At 37.8% G+C, this 15,345-nt stretch overlaps 1 protein-coding gene across 1 annotated transcript in view; it reads right to left on the reverse strand.

Moving 5' to 3' along the window:
• Window positions 1-3,191: 3,191 nt before the first annotated feature.
• Window positions 3,192-15,345, reverse strand: part of MCU (mitochondrial calcium uniporter) — a 32,917-nt gene continuing 20,763 nt past the window's right edge. The window contains exons 6-7 of the mRNA XM_008591818.1: window positions 6,910-7,026; window positions 3,192-5,116 (exon numbers count right to left, since the gene is read on the reverse strand). Coding sequence (XP_008590040.1) covers window positions 5,039-5,116; window positions 6,910-7,026 — 195 coding nt within the window. The 3' untranslated portion in view covers window positions 3,192-5,038. The remainder of the gene's footprint in view (window positions 5,117-6,909; window positions 7,027-15,345) is intronic.

A 15,345-nucleotide genomic window follows, 5' to 3' on the forward strand; every position in this document is an offset into this window, starting at 1 on the left:
TATATATATATATATATATATATACCATATTTTCCTTATCCAGTCATCCATCAATGGACATTTACATTGGTTCCATACCTTAGCTATTGTAATAGAGCTGCGATGAACCTGGGAGTGCAGGTATCCCTTTGACATGTTTTCTGTTCCTTTGGGTATACACCCAGAAATGGGATTGCTGGATCATATGGTAGACCTGGAGTTTGAGAAGTCTCCATACTGTTTTCCACAGTGCTCTACTAATCTACAGTCCCACCAGCAGTGTGGAAGAGTTCCCCTTTCTCTGCATGCTCACCAGCATTTGTTATTCTCAATCTTTTTTGATTATAGCCAGTCTAACTTGCTGATATCTCAGTGTGGTTTTGATTTGCATTTCCCTGATGATTAGTGATGTTGAGCTGTTTTCAAGTACCTGTTGGCCATCTGTATGTCTTCCTTTGAAAAATGGCTGTTCAGCTCCTTTGCCCTTTTTTAATTGGGTTATTTGGTTTTTTATTGTGAAGTTGTTTGAGTTCTTTGTATATTCTGGGTATTAATCCTGTTAATGTATAGTTTGCAAATATGTTCTCCCATTCTATAGATTGTCTTTTCATTCTGTTGATTGCTTCCTTCACTATGCAGAAAAACATGTCCCCCCAAAACTTAATCCCCACTGTAACTGTTCAGGGTGGGAATTCCTATTACAGAATTGAAAGGTGGGGTCTTAAAAATGTGATTAGACTGTAGGACCACGCCATACTGAATGGATTAGTAATGGTGGTCAGAGGCGTGGTACTGAGGGCTTTAAGAGGGGAGCATGAAGAAGAGTCTGTCCCTCTCTTTGCGCCACCATATCACGATGTGATAACCTGCTGTAATTGTCACCACTATCAAGGCCTTCACCAAATGTATTCCAGCCTCCAAACTGTAAGCAATAAATTTCGGTTTCTTTATAAATCACCCAGTTCCAGATATTTTGTTATAAACAACAGAAACGGGCTAATACAATGGTGGATCGAGGGTTTTCATCAGAATCATCAGGAGGGCTTGTAAAACAGACTGCTGGCCCCACACCTAGTTTCTGATTCATTGAGGACAAGAGAACCTGCATTTCTAACGGTTCCCAGGAGGTGCCATGCAGCTGCTCTGGGGACCATACTCTGAGGACCCTTCTACTTTCTCCATCTAAAAGTATGCTCCCTCAGCAAAAGTGCATTACCTACATTTGGTAATAGATTTAACACTATCCATTATCCATCTCTAATGAAAATTCTCTATTTCTTCTATTGTAGCAAAATATACTGATATAAAACTTATCATTTTAACCATTAAGTGTACATTTTAGCAGCATTAAGCATAATAACATTGCTGGGCAACAATTACCACCACTCAGCTCCAGAACTTTTTCATCTTCCCAAAATGAAACCGTCTTCCTAAACTGAAACTCCGTGTGCATTAAGCAACTCCCCATTCTCCCCTCCCCCAGCCCCTGCAACCACCATTTCTACTTTATATTTCTATGAATTTGACTACTTTAGGTACCTCATATAAGCGGAATCATAAAGTATCTGTCCTTTTTTGTGACTGGCTTATCATTTAGCTTATTTATATCTTCGAGGTTCATCCATATTATAGCGTGTGTCGGGATTTCATTTACAGCTGAATAGTCCATTGTATGGAGATATCACATTTTGTTTACTCATTCATCTGTTGATAGACATGTGTCCATCAACTGCATTGATGGGTGAGCTGCTCCCACCTTTTGACTATGGTGAATAATGCTATGAATACGGATGTACAAATGTCTGAGTCCCTACTTTCAATTATTTTGGACATATATCCAGAAGTAGAATTTCCAGATCATACGGTAATTCTGTTTAACAAAAATTCCCATACTTTTTCCCACAGGAGGTACACTATTTTACTTTACAACCAGCAGTGTAAAGGGTTCCAATTTCGTTACATCCTCACCAGCACGTGTTCTAGTTTATTTCGATAACAGCCACCCAAATAGGTGTGAAGTGGTATTTCATGGTAGTTTTGATTTGCATTTCCCTAATGATTAGTGATGCCGAACATCTTTTTGTGTGTTTATTGACCATTTGCATATTTTCTTTGGAGAAATGTTTATTCAACTCCTTTGCCTTTTTTTTTTTTTTTTGCTGAGCTCATTACGCTTTAAAGTAAACTTTAAATTGTAAGCTCCTTAGAGGCAGGAATCATACGTTTTTATTTTCCTTTAAAAAAACCCCTGCAAAGCTTAACAGAGTATGTGACTATGTAGACGTTATTTGTTGACTGAAAACAATGGCTTAACATTTCCAATCTCATCTTCTTACACCTTAGGTGAGTCCCAGGGTTGTCTGTGTTAGTCTGCTGAAAGCTGTCAAGAGGCAGGACCACAGCTACAAGAGGCTCTTTGAATATCACCTCAGACTGCACTAAAACAATCAGACATTTAAAACATGCTTTCTGACATGCCTTTGATAAATTTGGCAACATGTGGTATTTTCCTATTTGGCGATCACTGTAAATTTGATACTAACTCCGAAAATAATATTTAATCTTGGGTTCATCCTTGAACACCTTTTTGGAATTCAGGAGCCCACACTGGGCAATCAAAGTGGTCTGATATAATGGAGATTTTTCCTGTCAATCAAGATATAAGCAATCAATCTCAGTGCTGCTGCTAACTTTGTTTATGGTTGTAGGGGTCAACCTCTCGGTGGCTCTGAAACATTAGAAAAATACTGACCATCTTAGGTTCAGGAAGAAGTAGTGAAATGCCTATTTTTGAAATAGGCTCTAGAAACAAAGCTTCAGTTGATAATGATATTTTTCTAAAAACTAACTTTAGAAGTAAAAAGCTTTCCACATAGAATCTCAGCAAAATGGGCCGGCCCGGTGGCGCACTGGATGGTGCGCCGCTTGGGAAGCGCGGCGGCGCTCCCGTCCGAGGGTTCGGATCCCACATACAGACCGGCTCCCGCTCACTGGCTGAGCGAGGCGCGGGAGCAGCACCGAGGCTTGCGATCCCGTTGCCGGTCCCCGGTCCGGTACGGGGGCAACACTGAGGGTTGCGATCCGTTGCCGGACACAGAAAAAAGACAAAAGACCAAAAAAAAAAAAAAAAAAAAAAAAAAAAAAAAAAAAAAAAAGAATCTCAGCAAAATAAGCTTTCTCCCAGTTTTGTTTTAAAGAATGAGATGCTGTAGTTCAAAAATTGAATAAGTATTTATTGTTCCAGAAGATACATTGCTTTTTATACATATTTCATAAATGATACAGGATTTTACACATGTTCAATATTTTGCTATTTGTTTAAAGGACTTTTCTCCATGTATTCCCTCCCTTACCTCCCACACACCCCAAAATGATTTGCTGATTGCACTGTGCTGTTTCTTCTCAAAAACCCTACACACAAACAGGATAAATGTTTTAAAAATAATTCACACAACAAAAATAAATGAGGGATTGAACGACTGGGGGGGGGTGGCGGGAGGAAGTGGGAGGGGGGCTAGGAGGTGCAGACATACATCCTTTCATTCTGTCATGCCAGTGAAAGGGGTGGTGGCAGCAGCAGCAGCAGCCCTGGCTGGCCTTCGACCTCTGCAAGGCACCTGGAGTCTGGGTTTGTCATTTAACGTTTTTCCTTTCATACATAGTGATCCCAAAGGAGGAAGAAGAGTGAAACCCTTGCCACAATGAGGAGGGATGAATCATGTGAAAGAAAAAAGCCAATCGGCAGTGAGGCAAAGCCCCATCATCGTTTCCATCCTGCCCCACAGTAGTCAAAAACAGGATATTAGACACAGATTTCTTTGACTCTCCAAATGCAGATGTCATCTGAAAACATGGTAGAAAATATTTTGATAGAGTATAAGATTAATTCTTCTTTCTCAATTAAAGATAAGAAAAAAATAGGGTGGAGAGGGAGGGCTGAAGAAAGCCACAGAAATGTATTCCTGTATAAAGATAAATTGCACCCTTTGAGACCCACACACTTGATTTACAGTGACTAAAGTGGTGGAGGTGCGAGGGCTCGAAGACAGCTGGAAGTGTTTGTCCTTCGGAACGAACAAAGCCTCCAGAAAAGGTAGTGCCACCTGAGTGGCCTGGAATGCTGTCACACAAGTGGATTAACAGCAATGAAATCATTCTGGTTCTGAAATGGCTACAGAGCCATGATTTTTAGCCAATTTGTAATCCTTACATCTTCCTGATTTGGTAATTTAGCTGAATGCCCCACCCCGATTTGAGTTATGGAGGGAGAAGGGATTATCAATGAGATAGGTATATAAAGGAGGGAAATTTTTCCTCCTCTGAAAGACTAATTAGCAAAAAACCAAACTAAAACAAAAAAACTCATGCAGTGTTGCCAGTGATTTCTAGAAACTCATCCAGAATACTGAGATATACAGACATTTAAAAAGTGTCAATCATCAAACAGTCATAAGTTGGAACCAATTATCATATGGATAAAATTAGTGTAACCAACAGGTATAGGTAGGTAGTCAGAAAAGGGGTACAGAAGGGAGAGATTCCTGGTAACTTTGCAGAGACTGAGTCCAAATTAAAACAAATGCTAATGATATGTGCTCAGACTCTGTTTGCCACCCAATTATCATGAGGACTTGCTTTTCTGGTGCATTTATTTACTCCTATGTCAAAAATAAGAAAAGTCAAATAAAAAAATTAGCGCTGAGTGGGGTGCTGGTGTGTTACTGGTTTGCTGACCCTGCAAAGAAGATGCAGGAAAAGAACACCCCAAGCATCATTTTCTCTTTATGAATCTCTCAACTATATAACAGCATCATTTTCATCCAGAAATTGAGATGCTTGATTAAGACAATATTCACTAAGCCCTTTGAGCTTATATTCCACAATGCCCGATACTCAGATTTTAACATTCTTTCTTCCCTAAGATCCTTTTTGCTTTTGTTTTTATAATTAAAAGTAAAAACCCTCTACCCCCACATGGTTCCCAGCTTCCACCTGCAGTGCTTCAGTTAAAAAGGCAAACAGGTGTCCTTTCTGCCGGGATTCAGAGGCTCTTTGCAGATCAATCTTTTTCACCGATTTGTCGGAGTGGCAGATGTACTTGTAATGGGTCTCTCAGTCTCTTAAGGTCCATTTCTGCCTAAAAAAGAAACAAAAGGTGAGAAAAACTGGCTAGTGAAGATTTCAATGACATTACTGCCTACTGAGAGAAGAAACTGTCTTCCATTATTTCGAGTCAGAGAGATCATCTCGATTACTCTCAAACTAAGAGCGTCTCAGACAAAGGGCTTTAACCCAAGACATAGGACAAACAAAGGGAGAATAATGGAAGTCTGTCCTTGGCAGTTTCAGCTGTCAACAAAACTCCAGAAAAGACAGTGCTATCAACAGGGTAGGGCTCAGGGGCCTAAGAATGTAGGGAGCATCTGAGACGTGCTATCCATGGTGTTGTCTAAAGGGAGAAGCCCTTTCACAAACCTCTGCCTGGGGCCAGAACTTACACTACTCAAGACTTTATTTATTCATTCAGTATTTGTTTAAGGTTTTCGCTTAGCCAGTGAATTTTAAAACAGCTATGTTCAATCAACTTCAGCACTTTCAAAACTCATACATGCTTGGACCTCATCCCTGAGGAGGTGGATTAATAAGCAAGCCTAGGGTGGGGCTAAAGCATCTGTATTTTTAATAGCTCCAGACATGATTCTGATGCACTGCCTCCAGTTGAGAAACACTGCACATAGCAACAGAAGACAGATAAGGCAGAGATGGTCCAGAGAAGAGCAGCTGAACATTAAAGAGAATGGAAGAGCTCCTAGAGATTGCTCAAAAATCCCTAAATTTGCCAAAGACTATGGAGAAAAGGAATGAGGATTTATTCACCAAAATCAAAGATATCAGAGTGAGGAAAGCACATCTGAAAATTTAAGAGGTAGATTTATGAAAAATAAAATGTATCAATATTTTTAAAAAGCATCTTCTAGTTTAATAATCTCTGACCTGTGCCTGGCAAAGATTTCTAGTAGTCTTTGCCTCTTACCTGGATTTTACTTTTTATTTATTTATTTATTTTTCCTTTTTTGTCTTTTTTACTGACCGGTAACGGGATCGCAACCCTCGGTGTCGCGCCCATACCGGGGACTGGCAACGGGATCGCAACCCTCAGTGCTGCGCCTGCACCGCGCTCAACCAGTGAGCGGGAACCGGTCTCCCCATGGGATCCGAACCCTCGGCGGGAGCGCCTCCACGCTCCCAAGTGGCGCACTATCCAGTGCGCCACCGGGCCGGCCCTGGATTTTACTTTTGCCCCATTGCTACCACATAGTTTAGATGAAAAATCTTTAGGTCAATTATTGTAGAAAGATTAAAAAGAAGAGAGAAAAGTAAAAATAGACAACTCTAAAGAAACAAAATGAAAAAAAGTAAAAGCAAAACTTCCAGAAGTTTCAATTGCTAAAGTTAATAGGATAGACAGGGCACACCATCTTTTCATCTGTTTATGTAATAAAACTTTCTGGAAAGGTGTCCATGGCTAAAATAGTCTTTTTTATCAACCAAGGAATAATTTACACAGGAAGAAGAGGGTTGAATCATCCTTTCAGTTTACCCATTTGAAGTACTATGATTAAGAATAATAATAATGTGGGCTGGCCCGGTGGCGCACTGCCACAGTGTGCCGCTTGGGAGTGCGGTGGCGCTCCCGCCGAGGGTTCGGATCCCACATACAGACCGACTGCTCACAGGCTGAGCAAGGTGCGGGCGCAACACCGAGGGTTGCGATCCCGTTGCCGGTCCAGGTCCGGTACAGGCGCAACACTGAGGGTTGCGATCTGTTGCCGGTCACGAAAAAGACAAAAAGGAAAAAAAAAAAAGAATAATAATAATGATGCCATATAGCATGGAGCTGGGGTTTATTTTAATTTTTGCAAAACTTACCTGAGCAATTGCATCCTTGAGTTGATTGTATTTCTCTAAGTCAAAACGTGTCTTTTTGGCTCCTTTATGGAAAAATAGTAAGTACTGTCTGTCTCTGGCTTCTGGATAAACATATTCCTACAAAGAGAAAGAGAAACTGAATTATTAGTCCTTAGCGTAGTAACCTCACAAAATAAGCATTTACTAACTGTTGATTAGATTCAACACATACGCATGTGTATGTACACTGACATGTACTGTATTAAATATTTAATTACTCCTTAAAGATTTTTTGTTGTGAAACAGGTATGGAAGAGTACACACAAATAATGTGCATCACAATGAATCAACACATAATAAACATGCTAATCATCATCAGATTAAAACAAACAAACAAACAAACAAAAAACACTGACAACCTAGAAGCTCCCCTCCTGAGCTTTCCCAATTACCAACCCTTCTTTCCTCCAAAAGTCATCAATCACTATCTTGATTTTTATGGTAATTGTTTCTTGCTTTCTTTATAATTTTCCTCCTTAAACATGCACCACCCTCCTAAGCTCTACAGCTTAGTTTTACCTGTTTTTTGAATTTCATAAAAATGCAGTCATGTAGTATGCATTGTGTATGGCACTTTCACTCAATATTATGTTTGTGAGATTCATCTTTTGTGTGTAGATGTAGTCTACTCATTTCCATTGCTATGTTATATTATATTGTATGACTACATCACAATTTATTCACCCATTCTACTATTGATAGACTTGTGGGTTGTTTATAAGTTTTGGCTATTATGAATAATGCTGCTAAGATCATTTCTGGACTTATCTCTTCTGTTGAATATATACCTAGGAGTGGAAATCCTAGATCATAAGGTATGCATGTGTTCAAATTTAAGAACTGATGTCAAACATGTTTCCAAAAGGGTAGTACTGATTATATTCCTATCAGCAGGATATGAGAATTACCATCACTCCACATCCCTGCCGATACTTTGTATTGTCAGTTTAAGAAATGTTAGCCATCTGGTGTGTATGCAGTAGTACTATCTCATTTTTTAAAAACAGATTTATTGAGATATAATTCATATACCGTACAATTTACCCATTTAAACTTTAGTATTCAGACACATGGACCAATGGAACAGAATAGAGAACCCAGAAATAAATCCACATATCTACAGCCAGATGACCTTTTATAAGGCACCAAAAACATACATTGAGGAAAGGACAGCCTCTTCAATAAATGGTACTGGGAAAATTGGATATCTATATGCAGAAAGAATGAAACCAGAGCCCTATCTCTCACTATATACTAAAATCAACTCAAAATGGATTCAAGACTTAAATGTAAGACCCGAAAGTATAAAACTACTAGAAGAAAACATAGGGGAAACACTCCAAGAAATTGGTCTGGGCAAAAATTTTATGGAGAAGAATTCTAAAGCACAGGCAACAAAACAGACAAATGGGACTACCTCAAACTATAAACCTTCTGCACAGCAAAGAAAATAATCATCAGAATAAAGAGGCAACCTGCAGAATGGAAGAAAATATTTGCAAACTATTCATCCAACAAAGGATTGATATCCAGAATATACAAGGAACTTAACAGCCAAAAAATAAATAATCCAACTAAAAAATGGGCAAATGACCTGAGTAAACATTTCTGAAATGAAGACATACAAATGGACAACAGGTATATATAAAAAAATACTCAATATCACCAATTCTCAGGGAAATGCAAATCAAAACCACAGTGAGATATAATCTTACCCTGGTTAGAATGGCTGTTATCAAAAAACAATACAGAAATGCTGGTGAGGATGCAGAGAAAAGGGAACTCATAAAATGTTGGTGGGAATGTAAATTAGTAGACCCATTTTGGAAAACAGTATGGAGGTTTCTCAAAAAACTAAAAATAGAAATATCCTGTGATCTAGCATTCTCACAACTGGGCATTTATCCAAAGGAAAGGAAATGAGCATATTGAAGAGATATCTGCACCCCCATGTTTATTGCAGCACTATTCACAATAGCCAAGATATGGAATCAGTGTAGGTGTCCATCAACAGATGAATTAATAAAGAAAATGTCAATATATATACACAATGAAATACTACTCAGCCATGAAAAAGAATGAAATCCTGTCATTTGCAGCAACATGGATGAGCCTGGAAGGCATTACATTAAGTGAAATAAGTCAGGCACTGAAAGATAAATATTGCATGTTCTCACTCATGTGAGAGCTAGAAAAAAAAAGCTGAGTTTATGTAAGTAGAGAGGAGGATTGTCGTTACTAGAGGCTGGGAAGGGTGGGGGGGGGGGGGGGGGGGAAGAGGGATAGGGAGGGTTACTTAATGGATACAAAGTTACAGCTAGATAGGAAAAATAAGTTCTCATGGTCTGAAGTGGTGCTAGGTGTTTATCATTAACAATAATTTATTATATGTTTTCAAATGGCTGGAAGAAAGGAGCTCAAATGCTCTTATCACAAACTAAATTTTTACAATGATGGATATGCTAATTACCCTGATTTGATCATCACACGTTATATACATGTATTGAAATATATCTCTATACCACATAAATATGTACAATTATTACGTGTCAATTAAAAAAATAAAAAAGTAATTAAAAAATAAAATAAAACTAAAAAAAAGAATAAAGTATAATATCTAATGATCTGTAGGATAGTCACAGAATTGTGCAATCACTACTACAATTTTAGAACATTTTCATCACCCCCCTAAAAAACACCATACGCTTTAACAGTCACTTTCCATCTCCCCCAACACCCCAAGTTCTAGGCAACTACTAATCTATTTTGTCTCTACAGATATGCCTATTCTAGACATTTCGTATAAGTGGGGAATCATACAACATGTGGCCTTTTGTGTCTGGTTTCTCTCACTTAGCATAAGGTTTTCAAGGTTTATCCATTTGTGGCATATATCAGTATTTCATTTCTTTTTATTGCCAAATAATATTCCATTGAGTAGATATACCCTATTTTATTTATCCATTTATTAGCTGACAGCATTTGGGTTGTTTCCACTTTTTGGTTATTATGAATCATGTTGCTATGAACATTTGTATACAAGTTTTTGTGTGGACATAAGTTCTTATTTCTCTTGGAGTTACACAGCATGTTCCTGATCACTCGTAAGGCTGAGGCTTTTTCACTTCATATATTATCAGTCATTTGCATATGCTCTTTCAGATGCGCCTATTCAAATCTCTTGCAATTTTTTTCTATTGGATTATCTGTCTTTTTCTTATTGATTACTCTGGATATGGATCCCACGTTGGGTACACATGCTGTAAATATCTCCAGCCTGTTCACCCTCTTCACGCTGTCCTTTAATAAACAGAAGTTAACTTTGCTTACAGTGTAAGGATGGGCTTGCTTCATTTTTTTATATAGATATTCAATTGTCCCAGTACCATTTATTGAAAAAGACTTTACTTTCTTAGTAGTGCCATCTTTTTAAAATCAAAAGTTCATTTATACTGGATCTGTTTTTGCACTTATATTCTATTAGTCTATCCTTTTGCCACTGTCCTAATTACTGAAATGCTATAACTAAAGCTGTGGTCTTCATCTCTGATGGGGCAAATCCTCTTACCTAGTTTTTCTTCAGGTGTTTATTGGCTTCTCTTAGTTCTCTACATTTCCATATAAATTTTAAAAGCAGATTATTCAAATCTCTTCCCCCAATTTCCAAATATGTTGGGATTCTGGCTGGGATTGAACTGAATCTAATATATCAGTTTGGACAGAACTGACGTTCTTGCACAGAGGTCTTGCACATCCTTTACACAATTTATTTATAGGTATTTTAAAACGTCATTTTAACTTTCATTTTTCTAATCATTTGTTGCTGGCATACAAACATGGAATTGATTTATGTACACTGACCTTGTATCCAGTAGTAACCTTATGAAACTCACTTATGGATTCTAACCAATGATCTGTACTTTACTTTTGTATTTTTTATGTATAAAATCTATGAATAATGTAAGTTTTCTTTCTTTTCAATCTTTATATCTTTCATATCTATTAGGCCTCACAATCAGCTTAGCATAAGCACAGCCATGTTAACCGCTTCCTTTCCTGCCTCCCCTTCATGTAAGTGCTTTCGGAGAAAAATCGGATATTGTGCAAAACAGAATCCTGTACAAAACAGGAAAACTGCAGAACCATTACAAAGTGCTGAATGCTCAGAGTAGTTTACCCAACCCCTTCTCAAAACATACTCTCCATCCAAACCCCTTCCCCTAGTTCAAACCCTATAAAACCTCTACTAGTCTGTATGGGGGCAGAACTGATCTTTCAGTCTCCCTTCTAGGTTTGCTGGAAATAAACTCCTGGTGTGGCAAATGTTTGGCTCAGAGTCCTTTAATCCCTTTGTCTTGCTGACCTAACGATATCTTTTTCTTGCCTTCTGTGCTGGCTAGGGCCTCCTGTTCAAAGCGGAAAACAAGTGGTACTTTTACTCTATTCCCAGACAATGAAGGGACATTAGAATACTTTTAATATTTTTCCCTTTGGCTTTGGCTTTTGAAGTTTTACCATTAATGTGTGTAGAAGTGACTTTTGTTTTCTTTATATTGGTTGGTATTTGTTGGGATTCTTAAATCTGTAAATTGGTATCTTTCATTATTTTGGAAAATTCTTAGCCTATTAGCTCTTTAAATATTGTTTCTTCACATCCTCTCTTTCTTCTCCTGAGAATCCAATAAAATTAGATACACATTAGGCCTTTTCACCGTATACTCTGTGTCTCATACCCTTCCCTGGATTTTACATGTTTTTGTCTTTCCATACTTCATTTTGGATAGTTTCTTCTGACTTATTCCAGGTCACTATTTCCCTCTTTAGTTACATCTAATCTGCTATTAAATTCATCCATTATCTTTCATTCCTAGAATTTTCATTTGGTTCTCCAAAAAAAAAGTCAAGTTATCTGCCAATATTCTAAACCTTGTATTTATCTCCTTGAATGTAGTAAGTATTATTATTTTAAAGGCTATATCTGACAACACCAATATTTGCAGCCTTTGTGTGTGTCTGTTTCTAATGTCTATTGTTTTTGTAGGCATTTCCTTGTGTATCTACTTATTTTTGCTTGTATGCCTAACTTCATATTTACAAAATTATTTGTAGAAATAATTTAAGGTTTAGGGTAATGTCACCTCCTCCCAGGGATGATTTATGCTTGCTTCTACCTGGAATCTGTGAGCACTAGCACTCTGGGAATACCATATTCTAGGAGTACCCAATCCAATTTACAGGACTGAGATGAATAAAAGCTAAGCTACCGTCTCTGAAAGAACCTACAACAGGTTCTTCCTTACTCCACAATGGTAGCCTTTAGAGATTCCAAGCCAAAGCAAGAATGTTTCACCTACTTTAGTGATCCCTGGGACACCAAGCTCTATGACTTTGATCCCCATAGCTTCCTGGTCTCTCAGCCAGGTCCTCCTAAATCAACATAAATCCCCAGAGGAAAAAGCACACCTAAACATCAGGCTCACATTCCTACGACTCCTCTTCTTTGGATCCTTGCCTTGCCACTTTTGCTATTTTGTTAGCTCTCTAGTGTCTTTAGGCAGCTGTGTATTATGTTTTGTCTAACAAGTCTAACTTTTCCTAATGGGAGGACTGGTCTGATTACCTAGTATGCCATAACTAGAAGCAGAAGTAAATATTTAACTATTGATGATGACAGATACTGGGTGAAAGATAGCTACAAGGTCTGTGGAAGCCTTTTAAAAATGGATAAAATTGAGGTCTGAATCAATAACACTGACTGAAGAGATAACTGTTGGATTAAGAACTTGAGGGAAAGCCAACTTTCATCTAAATTGCTGTTACTAGGCTACTTACCTATGTTTGCTTAAGATGTAAATGCATACACTAATTAAATTTACTCAAATCTAGTCTATGTTCACTCATTTGGGGAAAAAGCATTTTCTAAGCAACTATGTTCTAAGACCCTATTCTAAAACTTTCATGATTTCATAAGTGAGAATAGATGCAGACAGCTTGGTTACAAAGGAAAGACAGCCAGAGAGGAAGAGGTTGAAAACACAGGGAACACAAAAAATAAACTGGAGTAAAGTACTGGAAGGAAGGAATAGGATTAAAAACAGTGGAGAGGCTAGTCCTGAATAGGAAAATGCTACTTTTTCTTTGAACTTGAAGGAAACAGTATAAAAAGTAGATACAGATATAGTTAGACTCACAGAGTTTAGGAATTAGAAAGCTTATATTTGTTAACATCAATTTTCTAGGAGAAGGAGGAAGCAAGGTTAAGGGTGGGTGGGGGAACTACTGTGGGGGTATGAGGGAGGGAAACAAAATTAGAAACACAAGCAGTGGCCCATTCCACACAATTGCATGATTTTTTGCTAGCACTGTTCAGTAGCCTGGATATAGAATAAAGCGCTAGATTCATCCAAGATTAGGAGTTTGTAGAATATATATGGTAGAAAGACAAGGGTCAGGGATTGTAGGACATCAAGAAGTGAATGGCAACATGGTCTAAGCTGGATAGAAAAGGAAGCAATACAGGATGGAGGCAATAGTAAAAAGTTAAGAGAAAGATGTCAGTAGTCCAAAGGTTTGGATGAGGTCAGAGGAGAGAGTGAGTGAAAAAAGGGGCTGAGAAGAAACTGCGTCCAGAAATTAACAAACTAATTTATATTGTAAGTGGGACAATTCTAGGAAAGAAGGGCCAGAATGGCCACTGAAATAGTTTGCTGGAGTATAATATAAATAATGGTTGACTTGAGAAGATAATGGATACTAAAGACTAAGTCAGTGTTTCTCAACCTTTTTTTCATTATTGCCTCCCTAAAATAGCCTTTTTAAAACATTTTTTTCCTGATTACCTCTCCTCACCAAGAGGATTTAATAGTACAGATATACTGTATATCTGTTTATGTATTATGATATCTAAGATGTTTTTACTCCACAAGAACCAATTTTCACTCCTTTGGGGCAGTATCCCCTCCAATGAAAATACATAGGCTAGATTGTGGAATGGGTGGTCCATATGTATGCTGAAGTAATTTCAACTGGCAATTATTATTCTCAAGCTTCTTTTCCATATAATAGACATAATAATAGAAATTATTTATTTGGTACACTAAATAAATAAATAGAAATTTAGCTTCCACTAAAATATTAGTAAAATTCAATATTCCACTTGATTTTATGATTTCAAGGAAACTGCTACCTTATAAAGATTCTTTGGAACTTAGTATACTATTGGGATATATTTAGATTGCTAACAAATGCAGCATGTCATTGTAACAACAGTTTAGAGGAGTTTAAATGCTGATGAACAGGCATTTTGCTTCATGGATGTTACATACGGATACTAGTTAGGTAAAAGAATATTTAACATGAGAAACTCTATTTTATTTAGTCAGTATTTTCCTATTTGTTAGTGAATAATGACTAAATTGTTTATTACTGCTATTTTGCATCTTGTCACCTGGGGGCAGCAAGAATGTTTTGGGAATCACAGAAGGGGAACATTTAACTAGTAAGACAGACAGGGAACTCAAGATCCCACAACACAAGGAAAAGAAAAAAAGTGATCACACTGTATGCAAGTCTAATACCTGCATTAATCTGTAGTTCAACAGAAGGGGAACATTTAACTAGTAAGACAGACAGGGAACTCAAGATCCCACAACACAAGGAAAAGAAAAAAAGTGATCACACTGTATGCAAGTCTAATACCTGCATTAATCTGTAGTTCAAGAAAACATTTACAAAACAGAGCTTTTCATAAGCAGTAATTACTTCTCCAACATGTTTCTATTTCTATTCTATGCCTAGATTAATAATGGTATTCAGAAGTAACTACTCATAAATTAAGTTAACAGAAGGCAGCATCATAATTGAGTGGAAAGAAAATACCCTACTGGGTCAGACAAATCTGGGTTCAATTCTTGATATAATGCTTGGGAAGATTACTTACCCTCTCTGAGACTGTTTCTTCATTTATAAAATGGGGTATGTACTTACCATGTTACATGGTAGGCGAATAAAATTGAATAAAACTGAATGCCCAGCCCCAAAAGATATTATAGTCTAGTATAGGGGAAAGGACACTGTGTAATAATTATAATACAAGATAGCATGGGATGAGTGAAATTAGAGGCACAATGTGTTATAGGAATTCAGAAGAGGAAGAGATCAAAGTCAGCTGTAGGAATTAGTCTAAGGTTCATGAAAGATAAGCAGTTAAGTAAACCTTGAAATATGACAGGTAAAAATCAATAAGAACTTTCTCAGTTGAAAGAATGCTGTGGGGGCCGGCCCGGTGGCGCACTGGATAGTGCGCCGCTTGCGAAGCGCGGCGGCGCTCCCACCCGAGGGTTCGGATCCCACATACAGACCAGTTCCCGCTCACTGGCTGAGCGAGGCGCGGGAGCA

Source organism: Galeopterus variegatus, unplaced genomic scaffold, assembly GCF_000696425.1.
Source record: "Galeopterus variegatus unplaced genomic scaffold, G_variegatus-3.0.2 Scaffold7314, whole genome shotgun sequence".
In the NCBI taxonomy this organism is placed as follows: domain Eukaryota; kingdom Metazoa; phylum Chordata; class Mammalia; order Dermoptera; family Cynocephalidae; genus Galeopterus; species Galeopterus variegatus.